We start from the raw sequence: 27,221 nt of genomic DNA, 5'->3' as shown, positions 1-27,221 counted from the left end.
ATTGAAAATAATTGAAGTCAAAACCGATTCGGCAATGGTAGCGTCGTGGATTCGGTCGGCAGTAACTGGCGATAAGAGAGTTAAGACCAGGGGTGCTGCGGAAATGCTGATCAAGCGCAGACTCGGAGCGCTCACCGACCTGATAGCGGAATTCCAGTTGAGAGTATCTGTTGTGTTGGTCCCGTCAGAAAAAAACAAGGCGGATTCGATGACACGCGTGAAGAAGGCCTGGCTGCAGGAGGGAAAGGAGGTCTCCTCGGTATGCTGTGCAGGGGAAGAAGTCAAAGAGTCACACGAAATGCACCACTTTGGTCGAGAACGAACGTTATTCCTAGCCAGAGAGGTTTACCCGGAGACCACCGAGGAGGAGGTTGGGGGGGGGGGGGAGAACTGTCGAGAGTGTCAATCAATTGACCCTGGACCGTCCAGACACGAAGCAGGAGAGCTACACGTTGCGGAGGACTGGAAGCGATTGGCCATTGATGTGACACACTATCGCCACAAATTGTATCTGTCGATGGTCGACTGTGGGCCGGGAAGGTTTGCCATCTGGAGAGAGATCAGGGCAGAAGCTGTATGGGCGATCGGAGGGGTCATCGAGGAGATATTTTTGGAGAGAGGGCCGGTTGAGGAACTCTTAATGGACAATGGCCCCGCTTTCCGATCAGAAGCCTTTAAAGGGGTGTGCGATAAGTGGGGAGTAAGGCAATTTTTCAGAGCAGCGTATCAGCCGAGTGGCAACGGAATAGTGGAGAGGAATCATCGCACCATTAAAGCCGCTGCGGAAAAAAGCAACGTATCACCCATAGAGGCGGTGTTTTGGTATAACATCTCGCCGAAGACCAAACAAGATGAGACAACTGTGCCTCATAGGGCCGTTTTCACATATAAGTGGCGGCATCCGTGCAACAAAACAGCAGGAATTGAGAGTGAAGAAGCCACTATCAAAGTGGATGAAGAGGTGTGGGTGAAACCCCCAATGCACAGTGTACCACTCGTTGGAAAAGAGGGGTCGTAACAGGATTGCAGTCGAAGAACAATGTGATGGTGAATGGCGTTCCCCGGCATATCTTAGACCTGCGTCGTGTTACATTGCCGGTATGCAGTGAGGGCAGTGAAGAAGGGGAAATCGAGGGCCACCGAGAAGCAAATGATGCTGCTCGACCTGACTTAGGCCCGCGTTGTAGTGAACCTGAAAACGTTAACCCCCGAGAAGTTGTCCCCCAGAGGCCTCGACGTGAGAGGAGGCGGCCTGCTTGGATGGAGGATTACGAAGTATCCTATTGATCTCGAAGATCAGGGGGGGGGGGGGCGTGTGGTGTAAATGAAGAAAAAAGAAACAAGAACGGCCGACCACGTTTTTGTGTGGCTTACCTCGTGTTCATAATGAAGAAGAAAGAAACAAAAATGGCTGCCCTGTTTCTTTATATGCCTACAGGGTGACCACGAGGTATGCAAATGAGATGCTCCTGATTGGAGATAAAAGAGAAGTGATTTGGGGAAGGAAGGCATTCTGAAGTTAGATTGCGAGCAGAGAAGTTGTATTTGTAGAAGAGAAAAGTCGGATTCGGGGAGAGAAAAGCTAAAGTTGCAGAAGTTCGTTTTGGAGTGGAGAGAAGACGCGTCAAGTGGTAACCAGAAAGTGAAAGTTGGGACAGCAGTGTCACGCAACCGACAGGCGACAAGGAGTTAATGTGTCGCTTATGGATCTGCGGAATGCATATCTTCAAATCCACGTTGACAAAGCATTATGGCCTTTTCAAACAGTGATTTTCAGGGGCCAGCGCTTTTGTCTCACGCAGTTGGGATTCGGGCTGATTGTGGCACCACTTATTATGAAGTCTGTAATAGACGCGATCCATATCTCAGGACCATGCAATCAAAAGTGCCACATCAGCATATGTGGATGATATTTTCATTAATGAAAGTGTAGTTCCTGCATCACGCGTGCAACAACATTTTCTAGACTATGGCTTGGAGTCCAAGGATCCGGTGCGATTGAAAGATGGAACCAGAGTTCTGGGTTTGAAACGAAAAAAAGAGGAAGAAAAAAGGAACAGAGCCGGTGCTTGGGAGTTGCGCAGCAGTAAGACAACTGGACGGGAACCAGGTGGCCGATATCCATCATCAAAGTGGACATCTAGGAGTAAAACAAACTCTATATTTTGCCAGGATGGTGGACCCGCAAGTGTCCGAAGAGACTGCTAAATCTGTTGTGAAAGCATGCGAAACATGTTGATCAATAGATTCAGCAGTTCAGCACCTGTGTGCTGGATAAAAGGAAAAATTGATGTAAAGAGCAACTGGGACAGACTGGCAATGGACATAACCCACTACAATGGTGAGAATTTTTAAACTATTATTGACTGTGGCCCCTCTAGATTTGCAATTTGGCAGCCACTGCATCTGACAGATACGACCACTGTAATCCAACAGTTGGAGAGTATTTTCCTTGACGGAAATACTGACCGACAACGCTACTGCTTTCACCAGTAAGGAGTTCCAGTTATTTGCAAACAATTGGGACATACATCTGCGATTTCGATGTGCGTACTCACCAAGTGGAAATGGTATTATAGAGCGAAGCCATAGAACTATTAAGACCATCGCAGCCAGAAAGTAGCAATACACATGGCCGTTAAAACGTTTTGGATAATCACAGATTTCAAGGGGTTTCTGCTAAAATAGTCATATTTTAAAAACCAAAGCACTTTAAGTCTTCAAAATACCACCGTTTTGTTCAGAAATGAATATACTTTCAAATGAATTAGTAAATAATAACATACATTATATATTTTTAGAGTTTTAAGCAAATAAAGTGATAAAAATGTGAACATCATAAAACAGCATTTTCGGTAAGATTTTGTAAGGACCCCCCCCTCCCTCCCTGATTTCTAAACATTCGTACCGTGTTTCTGTGAAGAATTTTTTATGAAATTTGGAAATTAGCCAAAAGAGATGTCATTTTTAATAATTTCGAGTGTCCGAAATCCATTTGACGACTCGTTTTTTTGTTGTGTTCAAAATGATGAGTATTGAAAATTTTGAAAAGAATTTTATTTGGACACTCACTATTAAATAAAACAATCTTTTTACTATGTTTATTCGTTAAAAAGATGATTGAACAGTGTTTTCTCTAGTGGTACATAGCAATTTAAAAACATAATATCCGAAAAAATCGTTATGAATTTGAATCAAGACTTCTGTAGTGATAGTAGTAGCAGCAGCGATAACATGGCGTAAACAGTCATTTTTTTTTTTTGTTGTTTATTTTTATTCCAAATTGATTTTTTTTTAATTGAAAATCTGGTTATAAAAAAAAATTCTTACATGTTTAGTTAGAGCTATTTTGGGTCGACCTAGACGAGAGGATCCAAAATGGCCGACCAGGACTGAGATATGACACGTGACCGGATGTAAAGGAAGAAATATCTCATGTATTTAATTTAAGCCGTTGTTTCGTATCTTACAACATATACAACAAATAAATGTTAAATAATAATGAAACCTTACCAAAACAAAACGAAGTAAAAAAAAAACAACGGCTCGAGCTGAAATAATTTATTAAGGAAACAACGGCTCTAGCTGAAATAATTTATTAAGGAAACAACGTAAATAAATAAATTAGAGAAAAGGAAAAAAAAACAATTTGCAACTTACCTGCATGGCGTCGTCTGCTGAAATTTACAGCAAATGAGTCGTTTATAAGATATGCATTTTTTTTTAACGGTAAAAAAAAAACGGAAAATTCATCGGCTCTAGCTGAAGGGAAAAAAAACATAACGAATGAAGGTTTTTGTTCATATTTTTTTAGACAGGGTATTTATTTAGAAAAGGAAAAAAAAACATCACGAATGAAGGTTTTTGTCCATATTTTTAGACAGGGTATTTAGAAAAGGAAAAAAAAAACATCACGAATGAAGGTTTTTGTTCATATTTTTAGACAGGGTATTTTTCTGTTACGTGCGTTAAGAACAGATTACAATTTCTTATTGCTGTGTCTGTTTTCATACCATACGCTTCCCTATACATGGCCTCGTCCACATGTGACCATTTCATGTTACCTACCGATCCAGACACATGCTTAACCTTTCTTTTAATACGGGACCAGTAGCCCTCTATACTGTTCGTACAGACACCTGTGACGGGGTCTACGAAATGTTCAGAGTGATTTACTGTGCCGTGTTGGTAACCGAGTGATGTAAGCCTGCTATAACTCCTCCATTCATCTGTGAATATGGTAGACCCCGGTTCCACATTTTCTAAAATAGCCGCTTCTAGGGTGACGGCCGTCCGGTCGGGTATTTGACGCAAAAAAACGAGTTTCGCTGTTCTGTCATAAAACCCTATTACCCATTCTTGCCTACTAACTCTGCCAACGTTATTTTTTCGTTTGAAAAGTAAACTTTCGTCTACTTCAACTATGTGTCCCGTTCCGCTCAACTTTTTTTTATCTTTTAATAACTTGCTCGTGCATATATCTCTGCAATACTCAAACCATTGAATGGCGACACCCGTAGAAACCCCACTGAAATTTGCGGAAGTAGTCACAGGTGTCTGTGAAACAAAATCGAACATAATTTGCAGTATAGTGTGAATATGGAGCTTTGACTTCTCGAAAAAGGTGCCATTCCGCACCGACATCCTTGTACCACACATAGTGCATCTCCAACAAACTGTGTCTAGTTTAAACGCTGGATATGGCCTGATACACATTGAATGTCCACAATCACATATTTTCTGGGTTGACACGAGCTGTTTACTTTGGGCATACTGTAATCCTTTCTCCTGGGTAAAATTAAGGAGAATTTCCATTCTTGGAGAAGTAGCCATTTTTTACAAGCGATACGGTAGAGAGAAGAGCAGTGTTGCCAACTGATATTTCCAAAACTAGATTAGGGAATTAAAGAAGGCCTAAATCAGCCCATTAGTATCTCATGGGTTAAAAAGTGCCATTTTAGCACATAGATGTTAATGTTTATATGGAACCTTCCAGCAGGGCACAGCCCCTAAAAAGGTCAAAGAAAGGGAAAAGTAGAGAAAGTAAATTCAAGTGCCTATCAGGGTTGCCAGCTTGGCTTTTTTTTCAATTTTGGCTTCAAATAATATAGTAAAAAAATACAGCCAATATAGGAGTTAAAAACTTCAATATAGTCAATTTTTCTTTAATTTTCAATTTGGCTTTTTTTTTGGCTTTTTTTTACTAATAGCAACTTACACTAATTATTAGCAAAAGAAAAACACAATTCTCCTTTCATTCAGTTTTTAAGATATGCATTTTTTGTCCCTAATCTGCATTCTAAACTATTGGGGGGGGGGGTCACAAATATAACTGAACACAATAAAAGAAATTACTTTTCAATAAATTGATTATTGCATTCACTTTTATGCATTTTGTTAAAATTTTTAAATAATTATTTTTTGTATTATCACCCAGACTTAGGGTTATTATCAGGAACGGGCGTGTTTTTTTTTTTTTTTTTTCTTTTAACACATTTCACGATAGACATTCATATGGGCAAGATTTAAAACTAACAAAACTGGTTACATGTCCTTAAAATGTGATCTAATCCCAAATGTGTGATCGTTTTATTTTTTTCCATTTTCCAGTTGTTTACATGTAATCGCCTAATGAAAGGAGAATTGTGTTTTTCTTTTGCTAATAATTAGTGTAAGTTGCTATTAATTAGTATAAGCTCGAGCCGTTGTTTCCTTAATAAATTATTTCAGCTAGAGCCGATGAATTGTCAGATATTTTTTTTTTTTTTTTTTACTTCGTTTTGTTTTGGTAAGGTTTCATTATTATTTAACATTTATTTGTTGTATATGTTGTAAGATACGAAACGACGGCTTAAATTAAATACATGAGATATTTCTTCCTTTACATCCGGTCACGTGTCATATCTCAGTCCTGGTCGGCCATTTTGGATCCTCTCGTCTAGGTCGACCCTATTTTGTTATCAACCATACAAATATTTTTAAAAATTGGGTAGTAGTAAATTTTAAAATATTTTAACAAGCGAAAATGTGAACTATCATTGTTTTGGTTCACGTGTACGAACGACACACTTCTAATTTTCGTCCCTTAATGTTTTCAGTGAATTATTATCGAATGGAAACTAATCTACCCGATTATTAAAAATGAATAAATAAATAAATAAAAAACATAATCAATGTTTAAATATTTGTAGGGGTGCTCAGTTAAAAAATAACGGTAGGAAAGGACATGTAATGTAATTAAAAATCAAAATAACATTAATTCCAAATTTTTAACAATGTGTCAGCTTTAACAAAAACTTGTTTCTTTTTTATATTTAAATAGAATTTAAATACTTGATATTTTTCCAAGCATCATGTTTTCTGTTAGAGGGACGTCACTTTTTTAAATAACATTTATTTTTGTCTGTTTGTCATAATTCTTGTAAAGTTTCACAATGGGTATCAAACACCCTCTTAAAAAAAAAAAAAACTTGCTTAATTCTATGTCTAATCCTAGGTATGAGTGGCAAGCTTCCTCCTAAAACCTTTAGCCTTAACAATAACGCTAAGTACAAGTGGCAGAGCTCCCCACTAAACAAACTTCCTCTGTGAGCTCATATAAACGTAAAAAAAAAAAAAAGCATAAAAAACGTTTAAAGAAAAGTGCACATGATTTACTCCCCCCCCCAATAAATTGGTCAACTGTCCTAAAACGCTAGGATCGTCTTGAAATGGTGAATTATTTTACATTTATGTGAAACCAACCCGCACTCTAAATTCTAAAATTGTTTTTGTTTTGTTTCCATCAAGTCTTCAGGATGTTCACACGTAGCCCTATCATTAACCCAAAGTCAAAGTGGCAACCTCCCTACCTTCTCATAATTGCACAAAGACCCTCTTAAAGCTACGCATAATTATCTTTTAGAAAACAAACAAACCAACAAAAAAAAACCACCCAGGATTTATCTATCATAGGAAATGGGGGGGGGGGTAACTGCCCTAAAACGCTCAAATGATTCAAAATGGGAAATCATTTTACATTAAATTCTAAAATAATTTTTGTTTATTTTTTATTAAATTTTTCAAGTTGTTCACATGCAATTGTCTATAAAGGTAGAATCACATATTTTGGAGAGGTGGTCAGATGGGGAGGGGTAACAGAAGGTATTAATCTACAATAATACCAAAGAAATATTGCAATACTAGCAAAGATACCCGTGCTTCGCACGGAGCTTTGTTGCGCACTCAGGTACCAAAATCTGTGGGCACCTTTCCAGTAAGTTGATGTTGTAAGAGCAACGATTGCATAAGGTGATTAACATTTTAACTACCTCTTGTAGTGACTGAAATTCAATCAGGAACTTCACAAAACATTTTCATCAAAAAGGAAGGTTACTTGATGTTACATAGTAAATTTTTCATTGAAGTCATTTTCAACTCTTGCTTAAATTTTATCTTGCACATTCAATACTAAAAACTTACCACAATCAGATCATGTCAGTTTTTCCTCATATCCATTTCTCGAACTTTTCACTAAAGAGCCTCAGGGTAAACTACATTTCTGCTGCTTTGATTTGAAGCCAGAATGTAGAGTTTTTCTGAACTTCCTGTCCGGCTGATGGAGACGTAGAACATACCGTGACTGAAGCAATCTGATGTCAAGTCTACGCCAATGGTGTTAAATGTCTGACCTTGACTTTTGTTTATGCTCATTGCAAAACACACCTTCACAGGAAATTGGAGTCTCCGGAATTTAAATGGAAGTACTGAGTCCGATGGAACTAAGGGGATCCTTGGCAGTAGAACGGTTTCGCCTTTGTAGGGACCACAGGAAATGGTGGCCTCAAGTACATTGGTGTGCAATCTGGTGATAACACATCTGGTTCCGTTTGTTGTTTTTGGCGGTTCCAAGGATCGAAGAATCATGATTGGCGATCCAATTTTGAGATTTAAAATGTGTGGAGGCATTCCAGATATCTCCAAAGAGTTTAAAAACTCCACAGGGTAGTGAACAGCTTCATATTCATTAGTAGCTGAATCAACTGACTTGTATTGCTTTGTGTCTCCTGGAAATTCATCCATTATTGAATTGTTCAAATGATTCACATTGCTGTTTAATGGCGAAATAATAGCCCTCTCAGCAAGCCAATCCGGTGATTTTCCATTGTTTTGCAGGTCTGGGTACACTTTGTCTTTCAGTTGCTTCTGATTACCGACACATTTACCAAGCGCAGTTGGAATCTTAATTGTGTCAGGTGAAGAAGTGATAGGAAACTGACCATTACCGATTTGGAGAAGCAATTTTGAGAAGTCTGCTGCAGCTGTGTTATCAAAGATATAGGCTCTCATATTAGTAGTCAGTCTCTTCACTATAACGTGCCTCCAGAGATAGGATTGTTTCAAACTTGCATTGACAATGTTAGCCCTTGTGCCATTTTTAACCACTGGGAGGATTTGACGGAAATCACCGCAAAATAAGGTTGGAATGCCACCCATGGGATTCTTGTTTCCTGTGATGTCTTGCAGTGTTCGGTCAATTGCTTCATAAGCACTCTTGTGCGTCATTGGGGCTTCGTCTACAATGATTGCAGAGGTGTCTCTAATTACATTTGCCAAGGCTGAGTTACCAGTAATTTTGCAAACTGGCTGATCCATTCGATGAGTATCCAAGGGTACTTTAAAAGTGCTGTGAAGAGTGCGGCCACCTTGTAGTAGAGTAGCAGCAATGCCACTGAATGCTTTTGCAAGCACAATCTTTCTCATGGATCTAATCTTTGCAAGGATCAAATTGATTACAAAAGTCTTGCCCGTACCACCTGGAGCATCAAGAAACATCATGTTTTTGTTCATTTCACCTTGTGCTTCCAACATTGCCATGAATGAATTGTAAACTTCTCTTTGAGAATCGGTCAGTTTTTCTTGCATATTTTCTGCTTGTAGGGAAGTTCTTCAAGATTATAAGTAACTTCACGTTGATACTCTCTCGCGAGTCTTTCATCTCTCCCTTGCATTGGTGCAGGTAATCCATAGCTTGCCAATGGTTGACCGCACATAAGGAGAACTTTTTCTTCAATTAGACAAAGAGTTTTATTGTAGATGTCCTCATTAAAATCTGCTTCTGGATTGTTAACTTCTTGCCTGTATCTGTGAAGAATGTCTTCAGATATTACATCACGAAAAGCCATCCAGATCTCAAGAGGATTTCTTGGCTCACAGGCTGTTAAAATTATCACAAATAGGCTTCGCAAATTTGAAGGTGATTGAGTGGCACTTGCCTCTCCTACTGCTTGATGCAAGTGATGGTCATTTTCTAGAAGGCCTCGAGCAAGGCACGCTGCTCTGTATGTTTCAAACACCTGACCATTGTATGCTCGCAAATTTTGAAATGAAGTTGGACCAGCAACCTCATTGAGCAACAGGCGTAAGAAATAACACTCCCCTGCTTTTGGACTAATCGTGTAGATTCTCCCAATGCATGGTGCCTTCCATACATCATCATTTTCAGTACCTTCAACTTGTACCCCACGCATTCTTCTCATCCATTTCTTTGTCGATTTGTTCCAAGTGTAAAACTCAGGGACTTCTACGTATTTGAGACCCCTTGCAAAGTCATCCTCATGGCAGAGTTGAAAAAATGCTGTCAAAGTTGTGGCAGGCGGTGGACCTTGGGCTCGTTCCAGAGCAGTATCAGCTGAGAACATGACACGCTGCCCATTTTCAAGATGAACAGAAAGTTGTACAATTGGGGGGAAATGTTCATGGATGGGATGTTCCAATATCCTCCAGGCTGCCTCTGAACTGCCGACATACCTTGCATTCTGGAACTGCTGGATCTCATCCACAATGTGACTTTGTACTTGGCCTTGTTGGTTAGCTGCTCCATCAGTTCTTTGTAGTTCAAACACTGCTTGATCACATCCTTTATTCACGTATTTGAGGACATATTTGATGCTTTGGATCGAGCTGCAAATTTCTACATTAATGTGAGCGTTGAACTGCTGAAGGAGGACCTTGTTGTACAGAACAATCCACTGGTTTGTTATTTCTTGATTAACATACCGACCATTTCTCTTCATCCTTATTGTACCAGTCTGGCCTCCATCTTCTGGTTTTCTTCGCCTGTACTTGGGGTAAGAGTCTTGGCCTTGCTTGGTACACTGAAGAAATTCTTTTGGGTATTTTTTGGAACATTTGTTGTCAATCATACATGGACAATTTGGATTAAATGGTCCACAAGGTCCATGCACCATATGTGCCATCACTTTAGCATGAAGATCAGGATCTTCCTCTTTGTCAGGGATCTCTGCAGATATGCAGAGATCCATTTTTTCTGGTAGAAGTTTGTCCTCTGGGGCCTGCCAGGTGAGGATGTGTGCATGCGGCAGTCCTCTTTTTTGATATTCAATACTGTACAGGAAAGCCCTCAACCTGCCAAATCCTCCCTTTTTAATAAATTCAAGTAACTTTTTTAGCTTCTGCCTGAAAACCCTGGCAACAATATCTGGACGATCCTGAGGGTCTTGCCCTTGACAATTTTCTGTAATTTCTGTCCACTTTGGATTTGTTGTGAACGTGATGAAGAGGTCGGCTCGGCCCATTCGCCGAACATATGCCATGGCATCACTTTGACGCTCAAACATGTATCGAGGGCCTCCTGTATAAGTTGCCGGAAGTACAACTCGTTGACCAAACTGTTCTGGATTCCCATCCTCCCTAAGAATTGAATCTCTCAAGTTGCTATAATTGTCAGCTCTCAGGGTCTGTTGCTCACGCCTCAGGAACTGTAAACGTTCTGTTTCAATCTTGCAGTACACATCCACCAGCCATTGTTGAAATAGCCTTCGGTACCAGAGAAAATAGTTTCCAGGCCGAGTCATCAAATGGTACGAATAAAATTGCTGTTGGGTAACTTTTCGCCCATTGGATGCCTTCATGTAGATGTTGTAAGATGGAGAACCATAGGGGTACATTAACGGGTACATTAAAGTATCGTAGAGGGGATGTAGTTCGGAGATCCATTTTAATGTATCATTTCTAAAACGCAAGACAATATCCCGGTTAGCTGTTGGTTCATTCTCCATTAATATTCCAATCTCATACGTTGTTGTTGGAGCATTGAATCGCCGTGGATGCTCTTCTTGCGGCCTTTGGTCTTCCCTTATGACAACTTTATGTTCTACCAAGTGTTCTTCTTCAATCCTCTCCTTTGTTGTTTTCAGCTGACAAATAAAGCTGTTGTTCTCATGTAAAAATTCAGTCAGACTTTGGAGAATGTCTCTATTGAGTCTACTGTCACGTCCCCGATTATGTAGTTTCTCTTCCAGACTATCCAAGAAGTAGACTTGAATAAACTTTGCTGTTTCATCTTCAGGTGGTAAAAGACTCCCAATCTGGTGGCAAACCTGGCCTCGAATTCTAAAAGAAGGATTCCACCCATGTACTGCCGCAATTTTGTGACCAAATGATGTCATTGCAAAACAATTGTTATAACTGCGTAGATTTTGCAGAAAATCTTTAGAGATGGGACCATTGCCGGAGAGCAAATCTTGAAGCAACTGAGGCAGTGGTGGAAAGCTATCAAGCACAACTTTGCCAGAAGAACAACAACAACCAGGGGTTTCTCCTTTAAATTTTACAGCTGAGCAATGTTGACATACTTTGTCCATTTTTCCTATATCAGCTGTAGTGAGAGAGTCATTTTTGTTGTAGAGCAATCCTTTTCTATTGCAGTGTTCTATTTCATGGTGTCTCAAAGCAGTCATTCGTTGTCTAGCTGCCTCGTTTTCTGTCAATTGCTGGGGCAAAGTCATACTCTCTCTCCATGCAGCCTCTCGTTGTTGCCCTTGGTATAGGCGAAAGCTTCGTTGGGTTTCCGATTCATTCTGATGTCGTTGAGCCACTCTCAACTGACCTTGTGTACGTCTACTTACCTCATATAATTCATTCGATCGTAATATTGCTTCTCTTTCCAGTGCATATCTTTGCCTTTCTTGAATTTCATCTTGTGATGAATTTAACCGCCTTACAGCATGTCTAGTTCTGTCAGCTTCACGTTGGGTTTCTCTTTCCAAATCTGACAGTCTTGCTCTCCTTTCTCTTTGACGTATCCTGTTAAGTTCTAGACGTCTTTCTCTATCTGAATTGTTTTCATTGGAGCGAATTGCAGCAACTCTTAGTCTATTAGCTTCCAATCTTTCCATTCTTTCTTCCTCACTTTCGTTTCTACTTCGTTTGGGTGGCATAATTTCGGTTTTAAACGGAATTGTTTAACGATATTAATGATTGTAAATTAATTAAGCGTAAAGGAAATGTATACTAACTGAAATGGACGAACTATAAATAATATTTCTGAATAGTACAATTATAAACAATTATATTGTACCTATTTACTATGCCTCCCCACGGGACAGAGTTAGACACCAGGGTCGTTTTTTAACGTGGAGAAAAGGTACAAAAATAAAAATTGTCTCAGTCGTGAAGGATTTCTCCTCCACCGAAAGAGAACAAGAAAATGAAGTGCAGCATCTGAAGAACAGATACTACACTTTGATCTTGACCAAAAGGAATGAATAAAAGCGACCTACGTGTGACTCATTACTTCCGGGTGTAAACGTCACAGTCTAAAAGTAATAATTAAAAAAAAAAGTAAATGTAAAATAAATGTAATACCAACTTAGGTTAACTAAGTAAACAGTACAATTAAAACAGTTCTATTAAAACAAATAATTACTAAGATCTAGGTAATTGTTAGTCTCATTGTTATGGTTTTAAAGAAAAAAATGTGTAAAAAAAAGTTCTGCTTTTGTGAGTACGTGTATTTCTTTTAAATTACATAACCTTTTTATTTTATTATTTATATCTCTTTTAAATTTATATATTTTGTTAGTAAACTGGAAGAAATTCAGTTGAATAAAACCTTGTTCGTGTTCTTTACGTTAAACTCATATTTTTATAAAAGGTTCATCCGGTTTAAAGAAAGCACTAAGTTTAAATAAGACTGGAAATAACTAATTCAATATATAAATAGAAAAATGAAATAAATATAAGCTTTAAGTCTTAAGATAGTAATAATCAAAATGTAATAAATTATTTGTAGTTCAAATCTATGATAAACAGGCTTTCGAAATAGGCTCGACCAGAAAGATTAAATTGGAACGAAATTATAATTTCCGTGCCATTTTCAAAACAACCCCACAAAAGTAACGATATCCTGCAGTTGGTTAAATGACAATGGTTGTAAGAAAAATGTAAAAGAAAATGCGCTTATCTGTTTATTTTGACCTGTTTTATTTAATTAAAAAAAAATTGGCTATAACTGGAAGAGAGCGTTATGTTTTGGGGGTTGTTTAAAAAATAGAATGGAAATAAAGTTAGTTCCGTTTTAATTGTGTTTAATTGCGGCAAGCGCTAACAAAATCGAAAAATCACTGTTTACATTCGAAATGTTAACTTTTATAGGTTTACAGGTTTGCTGACAAGGCTGGGGGTGTTTAATACAATTATTTTACTAAATTGATTTTTTTCATTTAAAAATAAAATTATTTCTTTTTTAATAAAGTTTTATTTTAAAATATTTGTTTTTGTTTATTTATATAAAATTACGATAGTTGAATTGTATTCTTTCAATTATATTGGCAAGTAAAATATAAAAGATTAAAACGGAACGAAATTGAAATTTCCATTACATTTTCAGTACAATCCCAAAACATAAAGCTTTGCTCGCCAATGAATTGTTTTGATAATATACGTAAAGTGAAATAAATCAAATATAAAATTAAATGAAAATATATTAAATAATTAAATGTTAAATAGATTTTGTAAATAGTACAGTTGAAATGATTAGAATATTTCCAATATGTAATAAGGTCGAGGTAATTAGTTAAAGAGATTTAATATAATGTGATATGCAAATGAGCATAAGTCATTCGATATGGGGGTGGTTTGTAGACTAGTATATAAAGAAATTAGGCCTAGATTCTTATGTCTCCTATAACAGAAACATCCTAAAATGGGTTCTAATGTTTCTCTACCAGGAGAGATTCTACCCTCTTACCTCCTTTAAATTTCGTTGATGATGGAGAGCTGTACACACAGACAGAAACACACGAACCCTATTACTTTATAAAAATATAGATATTCATTTTTGACAAATCCTAGATTTCGATTTCAGTTTTTGGCACATAAAATGCATTACAACTAAACTTTGAGTTCTCTAACTTTTCTTTTAATGAATACTTGACATTTTTAAGGAATTGCAGCATATTTATGTGCATTTACTGCAGATTATTTGGAAACCATTCATTTCTGGAGATTTTCAATAGCATATTCAGATTCCTTGCACAAAAATACACTTATATGGCAAATTTCATTGCTTAGTCATGTGTTTTAACAAAGATATAGCATTTTTACTGAAAAAGTAGTGCTAAAAATGTGACAAAATGCATATGGTCTTAAAGAGGGGAAAATATCCAAACACACAGGCATAAAGATAAAAAATAGTCATAACTTCCTTGATTTTAATTGGATTTTTAAAATTTAAAAAGATTCTTTCTTAGCTTATCAAACTCTTTCTATATATACCAATATTGAAATATTTTAAGCCATTTAAATTTTTTCATGTGTATTGCTACAGAAAGCACTGTTCAATACTGGAGGCAGTCTACTGGCACAACGTCACCCCCAAAGGATGACATTTCATCTTCCACCGCACCAGGGGACATGCTGCATAGATGACATGTGCGAATCAAAGGTATCGAGGCTAACCCACTGCCCAAACCAGAAGTGACTGGAGGGAAGTATGAAAAAGGTGACATCGTTTGGGTTAAGAATCCACATGGCAGGTGCACAACGAAATATAACACTGGTCGCGTTACTGAAGTGATCAGCTTGCAGTCTGTGAAAGTTGATGGGGTGCTTAGGCATGTTAAAGACCTTCGACCAGTAACCTGGACGCACCTGTCAAGTGACGAAAGTGATTCTGAGGACTGTGAGCGGCTAATCTATTTTAATTCAGATCCGCTTGAATATGATTCTGATGCTAGCAACCTTCCAGCTGATGAAGTATCTACTGAAAGCCCACCCACAGATGAGTGTACGCACGAAAGTCAGGGCCACGTTATTCCTCTTCGAAGAAGTACCCGACAGAGATGGATACTACCTCCCTGCTCTCTTTGTGATCATGAGATCAGGGGGAGATGTGGGGAAAACCGTAATTTACCTGAATAGCATAGGTTTCATGTTTTTTTACTTCTAAGAAGAAAAAAAAAGTTAAAATGCCGATGTCGGATTTATATATGTGCATGCAAATTTACGTGTGAGACATGCAAATTAGAGGTGAGGGAGTTTGTTGAATGGGCATAAAAGAGGAAGAAAAAAAGAACCGGGGCGAATGCGAAGACAGTGTGTTAGGAGAACGCGTGGCAAAGGAGACTATTGAAATTGAATCAGCAAAGACAGAACAACAAATTTGACTCAGTTCAAATACCGTAAAATCTGAAATACAAGGAGAGATCAATCTAATTGTAGGGTTATTTTCAAAGTTGGGTTTGTGGTCTTTTAAAGTAAATTTTGGGAGTTTTGATGTGTAGACTTCAATATTATGTATATTAATTTGGGAACAAATGTTCAAAGCAGATGTCTTCTTTATTGCAAGTTTGTAATTTTTTTCCAATTCATTTATAATTAAATTGTTCTAAGTGTTGTAACTCATGCTGTAAATGTTTATAGTTTTGTCAGCTGGAACTTTTAAATTGGGGTCATTCATACTTTTTAAATGTTTTATTTATTTTGTTGATTGTATGATTGGGATATTCAGATTTCTTTTTAATTTTTGAATTTTTAATCATATTAAACATGTCATGTTCAAAATTGTCCAATGTTGCAATAACGAGTGGGCAGTTCATAGGTTTTATTTTATAGAATTTAGCATATGTTAGCACATATTGGATCTGATTTTACTCTGATTGGATTTCTAGCGGATCCACAATAGTTGATGTTTGGTTTTCAGGTGCTTTCACAACTTCCAAAGGATGATGGTGAAAAACTTTTTATGAGTGAATTTATAGCTTGTATCATGTCCATAATGTAAGATTTATGATTTGGAATGGCGGTGTTTTTAGGTGAGAATGTGATTTTCTCCCTTTTAAAGATTTTTCAAGATAAACTTGAGGAGCAGAATAAATATATTTTTATGTGGAAATATGATTTTTTGAATTATATTTCACCTTTTTTATATACTAATCCTTAATTTATGAAGTAACAAACAAATGACAGTCTATATTCCAAAATGTGTATATGTGAGGTGCCTTCAATAAGTTTCCAAATCTTTTTCATGTGGGCATTTTTATTGATGGTACATGAAACTCTAGTCCCCTTTGAAGTAATCTCCTCTAGCTGCAATGCACTTGTACCATTCCAACAATTTCTGGAAGGCCCCATGGAAGTCCTCTTCTGTGAGCGTGTCAGTGACCCTTGTGTCACATCCTCTTTCAACTCCTCAATTGTCTCAATAACGACAGCCTCTAAGGTTTTCTTTGAGCTTAGGGAAAAACCAAAAGTAATAAGGGGCAAGGTTTGGATTAGGAGAAGAACTGTCGTGATGCCCATCTTGGTCAAATAGTCTGTAACAAGGATGGTGTTGTGGACTAGACATTGTCCAACTGGAAATGCCACTGACTCGATTTGAAGAGTGTTGGCCTCTTCCAACAGAATCTCTTTCTGAACTCCCTTAAAACCTCAACATAGTATTCCTTGTTAACTGTCTGTCCAGTGTATGTAGATCATGCCCGTGCTGTCAAAAAAAGGGATCATCATAAGTGTCTGGGTGGATTTGTGCCATCTGGCTTTCTTGGGTCTGGGAGAGCCAGTATGCTTCCACTGGGAACTCTGTCTCTTGGTCTCCAGGTCATAGCAGCTTTCATCGCAGATCACCAGAGCATTCATAGATCCAGCTTTCATCACAGGTCACCAAAGCATCAAGAACTGCAGGATCTGAATTGATCAGCTCAACTATCTCCCTGTTGTCATGATCACATCTTTCTTTTTGATCTTCTCTGAGCATCCTTGGAACAAACTTTGTGCAAATCTTCTACATCTTCAGTTCCCCAGGAATAATTGTGGCACCAAATTGTGCATTTATTGTCCCTATAGACACACAATGGTCTTTATCCATGGAATTCTTTATTTGGCCAGTCAACTCTGGTGTTCTGAATTCTTTACTCTCCCCACATCATCCCTCACAGACTCCCTGCCTTCCTTGAATCTCTTATGCCACTCAAAAACTGATGCTCAATTTATACAATGGTTCAAAAATAATCTGAAGCATTCCATACGTTTCTGTGACATTTTTCCAAATTTAAAACAAAATTTTATTGCACATCATTCTTCTAAAGTGTCCTCACATCAAGATTCCATTTTTGAAATTCACCAGCTGTGACAATAAGGCTTTAGTAGGGTGTATTCCAATTCCTGCTGTAGTTGGTCATTTAAAATTGAAATCATAAAAATTGGTCAGTCATCTCATAAGAGCAATAACATATTGACTTTTCAAGAGTCTAATTTTTAATTTTAAATGCCTGTACAAAAAAGTCTGGAAACTTATCCAAGGCATCTCGTATCTATTATAATTTTTTTCTTAAGAAGGAAAACTACACTTGCTCAATCGTTATAACCCCACCCCTTCAAAAAAATGTTCATGAAAATCTTTTTATCCTGATCGCCAGATGTAATGTTGTAAATGAGCCTCTGTACACATTGCTGGTTGCATAAGTCAAAATCTGATTTTGAACAAATTTTATAATGTTGTTATAGTATATTTCTTTTAAGTATTGTTATTCTTTTTGTTTTATTTTTTTATTAGATTTCCAAATCTTGGAATTCAATGTGTTAAGAAAAGAGAAGTTGTTGATGCTTTAAATGCCCGTAAAAGCATTAATGTTGATCCTTATCGAAGTAAGTATTCTCATTTTTTTTTTTTTTTTTTCAAATAATCTACATATAATAATAATTTTTTTTATTCTATGATATGCAAAGTTATTTTATGCAAAGAAAAATAATAATCTCTTAAAATGTGAAAAGAATTTTGTTATTTAACCATGATCGAAATATTTTTAAAAAACATTTGTTATAGCATTGAATTTTAATTAAAATATTTAAATATTGATGAAAAAAAACTCTGTTTTTTTTATTTTGATTTGGTTCTTATATTTTATTTGAATTATGCAAGAGAATATAAAAATGATAAATGTAACTTGAAGGTACAAAAGATTTTTTAAACAAAAATTAATAACTTGTGATATTCAGTAATTAACGTTAGTCATAATAAAATAATGGCCAATGTAACAAAAAATGAAGACATGCATAATTTGTAAATCAGCAAATTTTATTTACAGACAAATCATAATGCACATGTGTGTGGTTATATACCAGTTTCTAACCCTAGTAACTCTGATACATTTGACCCTTAATATAAAGTACTCTGAACTAAAGTATTAAACCACGTAATTACCCCCAACACATTATCCTAGACCCCCTTTCTCTTTTTTTATCTAAACTTTACTAAACTTTTACGACATCTGAGTCATTATAACTTAACCCCTACCCAATGAACCCTTATATCCAATCAACCCCATACAGTCTCCCAAATATTAAACCAACCATATTTTTAGGAACATAATTTATCATACATCTGCCTAATCTCACCTAATTAATAATATTTCTTTAAATATTCTTTTATTTCTCTATCTTATATCCACTGTATTTATACAATTACTTAGCGAATCTTATTCTATATCCTTTCTATTATCTGCACTTCATTATTATTTTTATTACTACTATCATCTGTATTCATATATTCTACATGCATATTTTCATAGTTTCATATCCTTTATATTAATTCCATTCATATCTTGCAATTTTATTAATTTACCTAGCTACTTACAGACCTTTTTATAGTCGATACTTTTAATCCTTCCTTTAAATAGATAAATGAACTTAAGTTGGATGTAACTAAGCTTATTTTGAGAGGACGCATCTTAGTTATTGCAAACAACGCACCCCGCTATGTCTACCTCCAGTCCACAAGTTAGTGCTACAATATTAACGGCTTGTCTCTCTCCTCTCTTATTTTTATCCCTCCCTTTCTCTCCCATCTCATGCCCTTCTTTTCCACCCCTTCTCTCTCTCCCCCTCCTTCTATTCTTATCCGTGTCTGGTTTAATATTTTAAACTTTCACTCGCCCCTTACCACCTTCCAATGTTTCTTAAAACTTAACTGCCGCTGATGTCGAATTGAAATTCTTTTTCCCTTTTTTTTTTGTGCTTTTTCTAATATCTTTTTTTCCTAATCATAATAATTATTTTTGTAAAGTCTGAAGTCATTCGATCATTGATATGATTCAGTAACCAAAACATGTGTAACTAAGCAGATAAAACGGTAATAAACATATATATATATATATATATATATTTGCTCTGCAATAGTATTGAACACTCTCATCAGGTTTTTACTAATTATCATTTTTGCTAAATATTGTCAGAATTTTATTTTTTTTATCGAGGCTGTCGCTGAAGACGGTGTGAAGGGAAATGGGAGGTCAGCCTTTTCGGTTAGCCTGTAGCATTCATCTTACCCCCTCCCCTTCTCATCTTGACCACGTTGTCTAGCAATCGTTTGACCTGAAAGGTTTTTCTCTCTCCCTCCTTTTTGTCATTTAAGTCCTTGTGGACATTTCTCTCTCTCTCTCTCTCTCTCTCTCTCTCTCTCTCCTTCTCTCTCTCTCTCCTTCTCTATCTTTCTCCCTTTTGCTGACGGGGTTGCCATGTTTCTGTTAGTGATTGGCTATTCTGGAAACAGTCCCAGAAATCCCCTTTTTTGTGATTTTTTTTTTTCAAATCAGTTGCGGATAAGACTTCTTGAGAGTAAGTCTCTTTTCTGGGATTCTGTCATGTGAAGACCGACATAATTCATTCAACCACTTCACTAAGGGTAGAGAGCCTTTATTAGAGCGGTTGGAAATTGATGTTCTGAAATACACCATTCAAAGTAAACGTGTGGCAGAGCCTTTGACCATTTTTATTTTTACCTTTTCCAAACTGTTAAACGAGAGACTCATCATCATTGATTTATTTTCTTTGTACCCTTTCAAACAGATGGAATTTTAATTTGGACACTCCATACTACAAAGTCAAACTTTTAAAGAAAACCTTTTGAAGGTTTCGTTCATTTTGAAAAAAAAGGACAGGGGAGAAGGGAAAAAAAACTTTAAAATAACTTTGAAACTCAGCCTTGCATGTTTTCTTTCCTGAAAGACTTTTGTTGAAAGACTGAATTTAAAAACTTAAAAGAACTGTTTTCTGGGGGGGTTTTTTGTATGTTCTTTTCCTTTCAGCCTTTCTTTCAAGAAGAATTATTGTTTTCTTGTATTTGTTTTTTATTTCATATGCTACCTTAAAGCTCTGGAAAATAAAAGCAATGATAACATTTTATTTTCTTTTAATAAAATTCGGATCATTTTAATCTCATTTCGGGTCTGTATTTCACTTACTCATTTCTTTAGTTTCCCATTTCCAGAAAATTTGCTTTACATGTTTATTTTTTATTTTTTTTCTCTTTTAATTTGTTACCCCAAAAAACGAATTTTGGTGACGACCCTAAAATTCTGTCATTTTTATATATATATATATATATATATATATATATATATATATATATATATATATATATATACTAGCAAAAGTACCCGTCGTTGACTGGGTTCAAAAACAGCCTACAGAATATGGACTCTGATTTATGAAAGTATGATAGGTTATGAAAAGGAAGGGTTGTAAATTTGGGTTGAATTTGGAAGTATCAAAACCAAAGCAAAATACGATGAAAGTAAAAATAAAATAGATAAACCCCATAATTTATTATACCATACCTGTTCACACTGAAACACTTATCACAATATTCTGTGGATCTATATCAAAAAACCTTGTTAAACTTTATGACATATTTCCATTCTATGGAGGTCATGTGGAACGAACACCCCATAATTTTATTATACCATATTTCTTCAAACTGAAACATAATTATCAAAGTATACTTACGTAGATAGATATGAAAAGTCTTTATTAAAGTTTGTGCCTATTTCCATTCTATGGAGGCCAGACGCAAATGCAGACCCCACAATTTTATTATACCATTCCTATTTAAGTCCAAACATACTTATCAAAGTATTAATATGTACATCTATATCAAAAACACTTGTAAACGTTTTTTTTTTTTAATTTTTTAATATTTTATTTGCATACTATGTGGACCAGGCATGAATGCAGACCCCACAGTCTTAATGAAACACCGTTCTGCCAGATCAAACATAACCACTCCTGTGTCTCGATACATCTTCTATCATTATATGTAATCAGTTTTTTAAAATAGTCAACCATATAGGAGCCTATTCATGACTACACGCACGCGCACGCACACACACACACACACATTCAGCTTTATATATATATATATATATATATATATATATATATATATATATATATATATATATATATATATATATATATATATTAGTGGCCTTGCAAGGCCATATGAGATACAACTGAAGCAGCAAAATTAAAGCTGGCTTGCAGGACACTATATATAGAAATGTAGACAAATTTGGGCATATTTTATTGGTTTGAAAATATACAGGTTTTTTTTTGTTTGTTTTTTACCAATTGTCATAAAATTTTAACCAAAGAATAGTATTATAATTTTCAAAAACCCTGCAAATTTTCATTTATTTTTTCCCATAGAACTAAAGATATGGCCATTTGAATATTCAATTTGGCTACCAGTACACACACTATTCTATATAGATTATAAATCTAATCATCTATGAAAAAAGCTATTATCTCCAGTATATCAAAAAGAATATCTGGATTATCTTAAAATGAGAATTTATTTGATAAAAATGAGGATTATTATAATGAAGCTTTAACTTGATCGAAATATCATGGGAAAATCGAATACACAGAGAAGATGAATAATAGAAATAGCAGAACAAACTGCACAATATCATATAACATGAAAGAAAGAAGGAATGTGAAATGAAAATAATAAGAATAAACAGAAGGAAATTAAAAATAATAAAGAAGCATATAATGGTGACAATAATATTAAGAATAAGAGAAATAGACGCAAAAATCAAGTCTTGTTTAATCCATTGTTTAATGAGCATATTCAAGACCATATCCCTAAAGAATTTTACAAAATAATTGATAAGAACTTCCACACACCCAGATAATAGATTAAGTACAATAATTAATAAAAACAAAGTTAAACTTTCATTCTCACCCACTGCCAATCTAGCAAACACTATAATAAGCTCTAATAATTGTAAAATAGATAAAATACTGAATAACATTGATCTGGTGAATAAAATTTGGGGATAAAATGTAACTGTAGAACACCTAACGAATGTTCACTGGAGGGCAATTGCTTAATTTCTTAAATTGTGTACAAATGAGAAGTTAAGGCGCATAATAGTAAGAAGAAACCATGGTACATCATTTAAAATTGGACCTGAGAATGCACCAAATAGGGATGGGGATGATTATAGAAATGAGGATAAAACAAAAATAGTTATTAAAAATTACCAGGACCTGTTAATCAGAGTTGCCCAGTGGAAGCATGCCCCACCCTCGTAAACAATTAACGTATGTCTCTTGTTGGTATTGCGTAACAACCAACCCCCAAACCCCAACGTCCTCATGTTAAGAATGGATTTTGTAATAGCCACTCTCAACATCCTCATGTTAAGAATGGATTTTGTAATAGACACTTTCAACATCCTCATGTTAAGAATGGATTTTGTAATAGACACTCTAACCATCCTCATGTTAGGAATGGATTTTGTAATAGACACTCTCAACATCCTCATGTAAAAAATGGATTTTGTAATAGACACTCTCAACATCCTCATGTTAAGAATGGATTTTGTAATAGACACTCTCAACATCCTCATATACAGAATGGATTTTGTAATAGACACTTTCAACATCCTCATGTTAAGAATGGCTTTTGTAATAGACACTCTAACCATCATCATGTTAAGAATGGATTTTGTAATAGACACTCTCAACATCCTCATGTAAAGAATGAATTTTGTAATAGACACTCTCAACATCCTCATGTTAAGAATGGATTTTGTAATAGACACTCTCAACATCCTCATGCTAAGAATGGCTTTTGGAATGGACACTCTCAACATCCTCATGTAAAGAATGGGTTTTGTAATAGACACTCTCAACATCCTCATGCTAAGAATGGCTTTTGGAATGGACACCCTCAACATCCTCATGTTAAGAATGGATGTTGTAATAGACACTCTCAACATCCTCATGCTAAGAAGGCTTTTGTAATAGAAACTCAACATCCTCATGTAAAGAATGGATTTTGTAATAGACACTCTCAACATCCTCATGCTAAGAATGGATTTTATAATAGACACTCTCAACATCCTCATGTAAAGAATGGATTTTGTAATAGACACTCTCCACATCCTCATGTTAAGACTGGATTTTGTAATAGACACTCTCAACATCCTCATGTGAAGAATGGATGTTTTAATAGACACTTTCAACATCCTCATGTAAAGAATATATTTTGTCATAGACACTCTCAACATCCTCATGCTAAGAATGGATTTTGTAATAGACACTCTCAACATCCTCATGTAAAGAATGGATTTTGTAATAGACACTTTCAACATCCTCATGTAAAGAATGGATTTTGTAATAGACACTTTCAACATCCACATGTTAAGAATGGATTTTGTAATAGACACTCTCAACATCCTCATGTTAAGAATGGATTTTGTAATAGACACTCTCAACATCCTCATGTAAAGAAAGGATTTTGTAATAGACACTCTCAACATCCTCATGCTAAGAATGGCTTTTGGAATGGACACTCTCAACATCCTCATGTTAAGAATGGATGTTGAAATAGACACTCTAAACATCCTATTGTTAAGAATGGATTTTGTAATAGACACTCTCAACATCCTCATGTTAAGAATTATTTTATAATAGACACTCTCAACATCCTCATGTAAAGAATGGATTTTGGAATAGACACTCTCAACATACTCATGTAAAGAATGGCTTTTGTAATAGACACTGTCCACATCCTCATGTAAAGAATGGATTTTGTAATAGACACTCTCAACATCCTCATGTTAAGAATGGATTTTGTAATAGACACTCTCAACATCCTCATGTAAAGCATGTATTTTGTAATAGACAATCTCAACATCCTCATGCTAAGAATGGCTTTTGGAATAGACACTCTCAACATCATCATGTTAAGAATGGATGTTGTAATAGACACTCTCAACATCCTATTGTTAAGAATGGATTTTGTAATAGACACTCTCAACATCCTCATGTTAAGAATGGATTTTGTAATAGACACTCTCAACATCCTCATGTAAAAAATGGATTTTGTAATAGACACTCTCAACATCCTCATGTAAAGAATGGATTTTGTAATAGACACTCTCAACATCCTCATGTAAAGCATGTATTTTGTAATAGACACTCTCAACATCCTCATGCTAAGAATGGCTTTTGGAATAGACACTCTCAACATCATCATGTTAAGAATGGATGTTGTAATAGACACTCTAAACATCCTATTGTTAAGAATGGATTTTGTAATAGACACTCTCAACATCCTCATGTTAAGAATGGATTTTGTAATAGACACTCTCAACATCCTCATGTAAAGAATGGATTTTGTAATAGACACTCTCAACATCCTCATGTAAAGAATGGATGTTGTAATAGACACTCTCAACATCCTCATGTAAAGAATGGATTTTGTAATAGACACTCTCAACATCCTCATGTAAAGAATGGATTTTGTAATAGACACTCTCAACATCCTCATGTAAAGAATGGATTTTGTAATAGACGCTCTCAACATCCTCATGCTAAGAATGGCTTTTGTAATGGATACTCTCAACATCCTCATGTTAAGAATGGCTTTTGGAATGGACACTTAACATCTTCATGTTCAGAATGTATTTTGTAATAGACACTCTAAACATCCTCATGTTCAGAATGGATTTTGTAATAGACACTCTAAACGTCCTCATGTAAAGAATGGATTTTGTTATAGACACTCGCAACATCCTCATGTTAAGAATGGATTTTGTAATAGACACTCGCAACATCCTCATGTTAAGAATGGATTTTGTAATAGACACTCTCAACATCCTCATGTAAAGAATGAATTTTGTAATAGACACTCTCATCATACTCATGCTAAGAATGGATTTTTTAATAGACACTCTCAACATCCTTATGTTAAGAATGGATTTTGTAATAGACACTCTCCACATCCTCATGCTAAGAATGGCTTTTGTAATAGACACTCTCAACATCCTCATGTAAAGAATGGATTTTGTAATAGACACTCTCAACATCCTCATGTCAAGAATTGATTTTGTAATAGACACTCTCAACATCCTCATGTTCAGAATGGATTTTGTAATAGACACTCTCAACATTCTCATGTTCACAATGGATTTTGTAATAGACACTCTCAACATCCTCATGTAAATATTGGCTTTTGGAATGGACACTCTCAACATCCTCATGCTAAGAATGGCTTTTGGAATGGACACTCTCAACATCCTCATGTAAAGAATGGCTTTTGTAATTGACACTCTCAACATCCTCATGCTAAGAATGGCTTTTGGAATGGACACTCTCAACATCCTCATGTTAAGAATGGATGTTGTAATAGACACTTTAAACATCCTCATGTAAAGAATAGCTTTTGTAATAGACAGTCTCAACATCCTCATGTTAAGAATGGATGTTGTAATAGACACTCTCAACATCCTAATGTTAAGAATGGATTTTGTAATAGACACTCTCAACATCCTCATGTAAAAAATGGATTTTGTAATAGACACTCTCAACATCCTCATGTAAAGAATGGATTTTGTAATAGACACTCTCAACATCCTCATGTAAAGCATGTATTTTGTAATAGACACTCTCAACATCCTCATGCTAAGAATGGCTTTTGGAATAGACACTCTCAACATCATCATGTTAAGAATGGATGTTGTAATAGACACTCTAAACATCCTATTGTTAAGAATGGATTTTGTAATAGACACTCTCAACATCCTCATGTTAAGAATGGATTTTGTAATAGACACTCTCAACATCCTCATGTAAAGAATGGATTTTGTAATAGACACTCTCAACATCCTCATGTAAAGAATGGATGTTGTAATAGACACTCTCAACATCCTCATGTAAAGAATGGATTTTGTAATAGACACTCTCAACATCCTCATGTAAAGAATGGATTTTGTAATAGACACTCTCAACATCCTCATGTAAAGAATGGATTTTGTAATAGACGCTCTCAACATCCTCATGCTAAGAATGGCTTTTGTAATGGATACTCTCAACATCCTCATGTTAAGAATGGCTTTTGGAATGGACACTTAACATCTTCATGTTCAGAATGTATTTTGTAATAGACACTCTAAACATCCTCATGTTCAGAATGGATTTTGTAATAGACACTCTAAACGTCCTCATGTAAAGAATGGATTTTGTTATAGACACTCGCAACATCCTCATGTTAAGAATGGATTTTGTAATAGACACTCGCAACATCCTCATGTTAAGAATGGATTTTGTAATAGACACTCTCAACATCCTCATGTAAAGAATGAATTTTGTAATAGACACTCTCATCATACTCATGCTAAGAATGGATTTTTTTAATAGACACTCTCAACATCCTTATGTTAAGAATGGATTTTGTAATAGACACTCTCCACATCCTCATGCTAAGAATGGCTTTTGTAATAGACACTCTCAACATCCTCATGTAAAGAATGGATTTTGTAATAGACACTCTCAACATCCTCATGTCAAGAATTGATTTTGTAATAGACACTCTCAACATCCTCATGTTCAGAATGGATTTTGTAATAGACACTCTCAACATTCTCATGTTCACAATGGATTTTGTAATAGACACTCTCAACATCCTCATGTAAATATTGGCTTTTGGAATGGACACTCTCAACATCCTCATGCTAAGAATGGCTTTTGGAATGGACACTCTCAACATCCTCATGTAAAGAATGGCTTTTGTAATTGACACTCTCAACATCCTCATGCTAAGAATGGCTTTTGGAATGGACACTCTCAACATCCTCATGTTAAGA

At 35.8% G+C, this 27,221-nt stretch overlaps 1 protein-coding gene across 3 annotated transcripts in view; it reads left to right on the top strand.

The window, feature by feature from the left end:
• The window catches only part of LOC145260565 (embryonic polarity protein dorsal-like), a 753,749-nt gene that overhangs the window by 474,248 nt on the left and 252,280 nt on the right, over positions 1-27,221 (top strand). For all 3 annotated transcript variants that reach the window (XM_080118822.1, XM_080118821.1, XM_080118820.1), the window contains one exon: positions 17,837-17,928. In XM_080118822.1, coding sequence (XP_079974948.1) covers positions 17,837-17,928 — 92 coding nt within the window. The remainder of the gene's footprint in view (positions 1-17,836; positions 17,929-27,221) is intronic.

This window comes from Euprymna scolopes, chromosome 36, assembly GCF_053919585.1.
Source record: "Euprymna scolopes isolate OS-2025 chromosome 36, ASM5391958v1, whole genome shotgun sequence".
In the NCBI taxonomy this organism is placed as follows: Eukaryota; Metazoa; Mollusca; class Cephalopoda; order Sepiida; family Sepiolidae; genus Euprymna; species Euprymna scolopes.
Note: the sequence above shows the minus strand (reverse complement) of the source record. Positions and strands in the feature narration are given on the sequence as shown.